The sequence below is a fragment of the Vicia villosa genome, unplaced genomic scaffold, assembly GCF_029867415.1.
Source record: "Vicia villosa cultivar HV-30 ecotype Madison, WI unplaced genomic scaffold, Vvil1.0 ctg.000958F_1_1, whole genome shotgun sequence".
Lineage (NCBI taxonomy): Eukaryota > Viridiplantae > Streptophyta > Magnoliopsida > Fabales > Fabaceae > Vicia > Vicia villosa.
In genome coordinates, this window is record NW_026705430.1 from 521,789 (window position 1) to 529,097 (window position 7,309).

Sequence of the window (7,309 nt, forward strand, 5' to 3'; positions counted from 1 at the left end):
AGAGCTGGAAAATGGCCCTAGGCCGAGCTAGATTGCCACTCATCAGAGGTTTCCAGGACACAATATTGTGATTCTGGTGCAAACTTTGGTAGACCATCTTCATCTTAAAGCTGCCAGCACTGCTCCAGCTAGTCACCTGATCTACCTTCTCTCTCTGCCCAAGGATAGCTTTCATGATCCAAGAAAAGTGTTCCTTAACAGTCATCTCCAACAGCACCTGTTGTTTTATATAATAGGCATGAACCCATTTCACCCATAAGTTGTCTACTTTCCCACTCAGGTTCCATAGTAATTTTGCTAGCACTGTGGTATTCCATGTTTGGAGGTCAATCAGCCCCAAGCCACCATTCTTCTTAGGACTGCACACCGTCTTCCAAGCAATCGGACTTTTCCTGCTAATCTCTTTATTACCTGTCCATAAAAAACTTCTGCAAATAGCATCAATTTTATGAATGACAGTTTTGGGGAAAGGCAAAGTTTGCATCCAGTAATTCATAATAGAGAACACAGTACTTCTGAGCAATTGAAACCGACCAGCATAGCTAAGCATATGAGCACTCCAGTGGTTGATTCTACTAGTAATTTTCACAATCAACTTGTCATATTCCTTTATGGCTAATCTGCTCCCTGCCATAGGAATACCAAGATACCTAAAGGGAAGCTTTCCTTCATCAAAACCAGTTTGCTTCAGCAGAATATCCTTTAAGTCTTTATCAACACCACCAAAATAGATCTTACATTTAGATGGATTTACCTTAAGGCCTGTGGCATTGGAGAACTTACCAAAAGTCTGCATCATAAGCTCCACTGATTTGGCATCACCTCTTGTAAACAGAAGCAAGTCATCTGCAAAGCATAGGTTAGTTATACCAACTTTCCTACATTTGTCATGATATTTGAATTCTGCATTCTCTTGCATTTTCTTTATGCTCCTGTTCAAATACTCCATCATTACAACAAAAAGAAAAAAAAATGAAATTTTGATATGTTAAAATAAGGATTTTTTTTCTTTCAAATTAAGACATATTGTTGATTAAAATAAAATAGACATTATGCTGATATGTGAGATAAAATAAATTGTTAATTTTATTAAAATTAAATAATAAATTATTATTATTTTTAGTAATAATAATTAAATTAAAAAAATTTAAAATGAAAGTGATAAAGTGTGTGAAGAAGAAATGTTAGAAAATTTTAAAATTTAAATAAAAAAGAGAATGAATGGATGGAGAATTAAAACTTAAACTCATCCAAAATGGGTTTAGATATCCCCCCGCTATCATCCATTTAGTAAAATCAATTTTTTAAAGAAAAATATTTATTTTTTTCCGAAATCAAATTACATTACAAATAACAAAATGAAATAATCTAAAAAAAATCTATATATACATTTCAAATATTTTAAATAAAATATCAATATCAAAATATCAAAACATTAACCACATATTGTATTTAATATTATAAATTATCAAAATTAAATAATAAAGTACATAATAAAATAAATGAAGCGGATTCGAGGTGAGTACTAGTGTTCCCATTATCCGACCTGTTCCCATATTTTGTATATGAGAAAACTCAAACTCAAAAGCAAACTTAAATAAAATAGATTTTTCCCATCAAATTCGAGATGAATTTGAATGTGTACTGCAAATATGGATAATGTTGTCATGCCTTGGATATATAGTGTTCCATTTGCTCTTTCAGGTAAAATTTTAGAACATTGAGAATTTAAGATAAATTAAATATTAAATTATAATATGTGCAAGTCAGTTATAAACAATTCAATATGGTTATTAGTCAGATTATTGTGCGGTCGCACGAGTAAATTTATTTGATATGATATAAATTGTATTTAGATACCTATTTAAATTTGAAGTTAGCAATTAATTATAAAATGAACAATTATTTTATAAACTCAATTGTAATAAAATACCAAGAAAAAAAAGGGACCCATGAGATGAAAGAAAAAAGAATATTTAATGTTAGAAAATAAAAATTTTATCTTTTAAATTAAGGTAATTGTTGATTAAAATAAAATATATATTGTGTTGACAGTGACCGGTGAAATAGAAAGTTTATTTGATACGATTTAAAATGTATTTATATACAGATATAAATTTAAAATGAGTTAATTAATTATAAAATAAAAAATAATTATATAAACTCAACTGTATTAAATAATCATGCAAAAAGATAAAAATGACTCATGAAAAGAAGAAAGAAAGAAAAAAAAGGAAATTTTGATATTTTAAAATAAGAATTTTTTCTTTTAAATTAAGACATATTATTGATTAAAATAAAATATACATTATACTGATAATGACTCGTGAGATAGAAAAATTATTTTATACGATATAAAATATATTTAAATACACGTGTAAAATTTGAAATGATTAATTAATTGTAAATTGAACAAATCATATAAATTTAATTGTATTAATAATTATACAAAAAAAAAGAAACCGTAAGATGAAGAAATAAAAAAAAATAGTAATAAGAATTTTGTCTTTTAAATTAAGACAATGTTTGATTAAAATAAAATAGATATTGTGTTGCTAGTGATATGTGATATAAAATAAATTGTTAATTTTATTAAAATTAAATAATAAATTATTATTATTTTTAGTGATAATAATTAAATTAAAAAAAATTAAAATGAAATTGATAAAGTGTGTGAAGAAGAAATATGAGAAAAATTTAACATTTAAATAAAAGAGAGAATGAATGGATATTTAATTATGATTTAATTGTTGGAGGTTGGAAAATGAAAATCATATATTAATTTTGATATTTAAAAAGATGAGAAGAAAAAGAAAAATATTATTTGATTTATAGTGAAATTAGGATACTATTGATTTTGAAGTAGATAGCTGAGTTTGAGTTCAATAGGTATAATTGAATTATATACTAATAGGTTCAATTATTTTTGGAATGGTTCAATAATTCACATCTAACTCTAAGTAAAGTTGAGTTGGCAGTGTTCAAATGCGCATAACTTACTGTTTGTTTTTTTTTTTTTTGTTTTTAAAAGATATATATCCAATCAACGTCACGGTGTCGTGTTTCTCAAAAATTGGGTCTCATTACCTGTCCTTATCTCAAACTTCCTATATAACAACAACATCACCGAAACCACTTTTCACCCGTTCTCATTTCACGAGCCTAATCATACAACACTTCCAATATCTCCGCCAAAACCCTCTCATTTGAGTTTCACAGAAATGGGTTCTGATAGCAACAATTTGGGATTCTTCAAGGAGATCGGTTTGGGTGCCACGAACATCGGCTCTTTCATCAATGGTCAGTGGAAAGCCAACGGTCCAACTGTTCACTCCGTCAATCCTTCCAACAATCAGGTTACATACTTTTCCCACTTTTTTTTTTTTTTTTTTATTTGAAAAGTTGTTTGCATGCTGAGTGAAAGTTGAATTGTTTTGAGTTTGAGCTGGATTGATTGTTGGGATAATAATAGTGTTTGCATGTGCATGTTTGGATTTATGGTGAATTTTAGTTAGATTTTGGTTGATGATTTTGTTGAAGCTGTAAAGTTTGTTTTTGTGAAAATTATGGGTTTACTGTGATTTTGTATTGGTTCGAACAAGTGATTATTTGTATTTATGGTTTTTCGTAAATTTTGGCCTTTTTTGTTTATGTGTTTGATTATTGGATGGTTTGAATTTAGGTTATTGGTTCGGTGACTGAAGCGACTTTGGATGATTATGAAGAGGGGTTGAGAGCTAGCACTGAAGCAGCTAAGACATGGAGGAATGTGAGTTTTTCTTTTTTAAGTTCTTTGATTTATGCGAATTCTTGATAGGCTGATAGTTCATACTGAATATTGGTACACTCGAAACTAAATGAGAATGAACTTGTGATGTTTTGACAGATTCCGGCACCGAAAAGAGGTGAGATTGTAAGACAGATTGGGGAAGCATTGAGGGCTAAGTTGGATCCACTTGGTAGGTTGGTGGCTCTTGAGATGGGCAAAATTCTTGCTGAAGGAATTGGTGAGGTTCAGGTATGTCAAATAAAATCTCTTTATTCTTCTGCAAAATGTTGGCTGGAATTGGAACTGATTATATGTTGGTTGAAATCGTGAATGTTATTTAAAATGCAAAAGGATTTGATTTATCAATTTTGTTTTATGATTTTTCTCTGGACATCCATGGGAACATTTGTAATTTTCCATATTATTTGTTACAGGAAATTATTGATATGTGTGATTATTCCGTTGGGCTAAGCCGACAACTGAATGGATCGATTATCCCATCAGAACGTAAGTTTATTTACTTATATTTTGATGCTAATTTCTTTCCATGGTGTTTTGGTTCTGAGTTAATTTTTTCGTTTGTACAGGTCCAGAGCATATGATGTTTGAGGTTTGATATTAAGCCGTGATTATTCTGTTATTCAGTTACCATATATTCATAGAGGTATAGTTATGAACTTTACTGTGTGCTCTTTCTTACACTACAGGTATGGAACCCACTAGGAATTGTTGGTGTAATCACTGCTTTCAATTTTCCATGTGCTGTACTAGGTATGCTTTTTGTCGTCCTGTCTCAACACTCGAGTAACATCAAGAAAACTATTTGAATTTTGAACCTATTTTTTATACTCTGAATTGAGCATATTCTAATGATTAAAATGTTTAATAGCCTGATCATTTCTGTTTTGTCTTAGGATGGAATGCTTGCATTGCACTAGTCGGTGGTAACACTGTTGTTTGGTAAGTTGACGTATCACTGAGTTTTTGTGTGCTTGTAAATTTCAGAACAATTATCTTGTTGCAGATCATAATGAACAATATGCCTTTTATGAACTTTCCATGGGATATATCATCAGCTTCCTGCAGTGTGTTTCAAATTTTTAATAAATTTTTTTGTCTATCTATTACAACTTTTTCGTATCACCATACAAATTACAGGAAGGGCGCTCCAACTACTCCATTGATAACTGTTGCTGTGACAAAGCTGATTGCTGAAGTTCTTGAGAGGAACAATCTACCTGGAGCAATATTTACCGGTCTCTGTGGAGGTGCTGATATTGGGGAGGCAATATCGAAAGACACACGCATTCCTTTGGTTTCATTTACTGGAAGCTCAAAGGTAGTTTCTTTGTTTGCTTTATTTGTTTACTTTACTGTTAGACCCATTGTAGATTACAGTATGCTATTGAGCTGATATGACGGGTTCCTATTATAGGTGGGTGCATTGGTCCAGCAAACAGTGAGTCAAAGATTTGGCAAACCCTTGCTTGAGTTAAGTGGTAACAATGCAATAATAGTCATGGATGATGCCGATATCACACTGGCTGTACGCTCTATTTTCTTTGCAGCTGTCGGTACCGCTGGTCAGCGTTGTACAACTTGCCGTAGACTGGTATTGAAAAATTGAATTCACAATTTGAATGTAGCCATATATGATTTTTGTAAAGTAAATGTAATATTCAATCGAGCTGCGTTTTACTGCAGTATCTGCATGAGAGTGTTTATGCAAACGTGCTCGAGCAACTTACTGGACTCTACAAACAAGTCAAAATTGGGAATCCTTTGGAGGAAGGAACTCTAGTTGGGCCTCTGCATACTCGTTCTTCTGTGGAAAATTTCAGGAATGGTATTTCTGCGATAAAATCTCAGGCAAGTCATATCAGTCTTTTCTAGTTAAGTTAAATATGGTCTGCATGTAACTATCCATGTTGTATATAATTTTCCTCGCTATTATATGCAAGTTTTTGCTCAAATATGCTGTATGCTTGTATTCTTTGTGCGGAGATGGTTAACAAGATACTCTGATTATCAGGGAGGGAAGATTGTAACAGGGGGATCTGTATTAGAGTCAGAAGGAAACTTTGTCGAGCCAACAATTGTTGAGATTTCTGCAGATGCTGCTGTAGTTAAAGAAGAATTGTTTGCTCCAGTTCTCTATGTTATGAAATTTAAGGTAGTATATTATCTATGTATAGCTTCTATTCTATTGAACTTGTTTCCTTATGAATTTTGTATCTGAAAGCATTTCATGGATTTTCTACAGGATCTTGAAGAAGCAATTGCCTTGAACAATTCTGTACCTCAAGGATTGAGTAGTTCTATCTTCACACAAAAGCCTGCTACTATATTCAAATGGATAGGGTAAGTTTTCTTGCTCTTTTTTATCATTTCTACTAGTATCTTCTAGTGATTTTGGCTCTGGCACTTGAGGACTAACCGAAACCTCTTAAAAGACGATTGTGGTAATTTTGAACCGTAAATGTAATATAATTTACATATTCATGGGCGTGACTGTTGTGTAGGCCAAGTGGGAGTGATTGTGGTATTGTAAATGTGAACATACCAACAAATGGAGCTGAGATCGGAGGTGCCTTTGGTGGAGAAAAGGCAACTGGTGGTGGTCGTGAAGCTGGAAGTGACTCGTGGAAGCAATACATGCGCCGTTCTACATGGTAAGTCTTAGTTAAATTTAAGATAATGCATTATCTCTTCTACAAGATTTGTTAATAGCAAAGAAATATCTTATTTTTCTGTGCATGCTTTTTGATGCCATTATACTTGTTGTCTTGTGCAGTACCATCAATTATGGAAGTGAATTGCCATTAGCTCAGGGAATTAACTTCGGCTAATTTTGAAGTTTGGTTGACTTGAGTTCAAATGGTTGAAACACTCTCGGATGTAATTTTGAAGTTTGGTTGGCAGGAGTTAAAATGGTTGTTTCAACCACATATGTTGTAAAAGTGGCACCTTGATGTCTGAGATATTTAATAAACAAATGCCCAATTACTTGAGTGTTGGAATTCTTATTTCCCAATAAAAATGTTAGTTTGAGTAACAAAAGTTTTGTTCCTCTACATATGATTGCTTAACACATTTTTTCTGAATCTCTTAGACACTCTTGAATTTACTTCTAAGAAGCTGACTGTAGTTCAATATGATCCAAAACTAAAACAAGTTCAATATGATCCAAAACTAAAACATACCCATCAAAAGAAACGCCATATTGGAATTAAAAAAAAAACAAAATTGGCTAAATTATTTGTACTTTGATTAGCTTCGTTATAGAAATGGTGGACCATCACCTCCCATGCCTGTTCCATGAGACGATGGATCTTGCTGACATGGACCACCACCTCCCATGCCTGTTCCATGAGACTATGTGTTAGATTATGCTAGGCTAAAGTTAGATCTAAATTGCATAAGAGATAAAATAAAAACAACTTTTCTTTTCATGACCAACAATGGTAGCTCTTACAACCTTTTATACTAGGGTTTAATAAACTAAATGGGCCATGGGCCACTTGATTCTAAAAATAAAAG

General features: G+C 32.0%; 1 protein-coding gene across 1 annotated transcript; it reads left to right on the forward strand.

The window, feature by feature from the left end:
- Nucleotides 1-3,125: 3,125 nt before the first annotated feature.
- Nucleotides 3,126-6,789, forward strand: LOC131632546 (aldehyde dehydrogenase family 7 member A1). The gene is made up of 14 exons (XM_058903286.1): nucleotides 3,126-3,356; nucleotides 3,683-3,769; nucleotides 3,887-4,018; nucleotides 4,204-4,276; nucleotides 4,357-4,379; nucleotides 4,477-4,540; nucleotides 4,684-4,729; nucleotides 4,928-5,108; nucleotides 5,205-5,381; nucleotides 5,474-5,642; nucleotides 5,806-5,942; nucleotides 6,033-6,130; nucleotides 6,292-6,441; nucleotides 6,564-6,789. Exons 1-14 carry the CDS (start codon nucleotides 3,222-3,224, stop codon nucleotides 6,616-6,618), a joined length of 1,527 nt encoding a protein of 508 aa, XP_058759269.1. The 5' UTR covers nucleotides 3,126-3,221; the 3' UTR covers nucleotides 6,619-6,789.
- Nucleotides 6,790-7,309: the final 520 nt, after the last annotated feature.

What these genes read in the sequence shown, in the direction of transcription:
- LOC131632546 (XM_058903286.1), top strand. Translation starts at nt 3,222, where the DNA reads ATGGGTTCTGATAGCAACAATTTGGGATTCTTCAAGGAGATCGGTTTG. An exon ending in TCAATCCTTCCAACAATCAG is followed by an intron (nt 3,357 to 3,682) that starts GTTACATACTTT and finishes GTTTGAATTTAG; the next exon opens with GTTATTGGTTCGGTGACTGA. An exon ending in TTTTCCATGTGCTGTACTAG is followed by an intron (nt 4,541 to 4,683) that starts GTATGCTTTTTG and finishes GTTTTGTCTTAG; the next exon opens with GATGGAATGCTTGCATTGCA.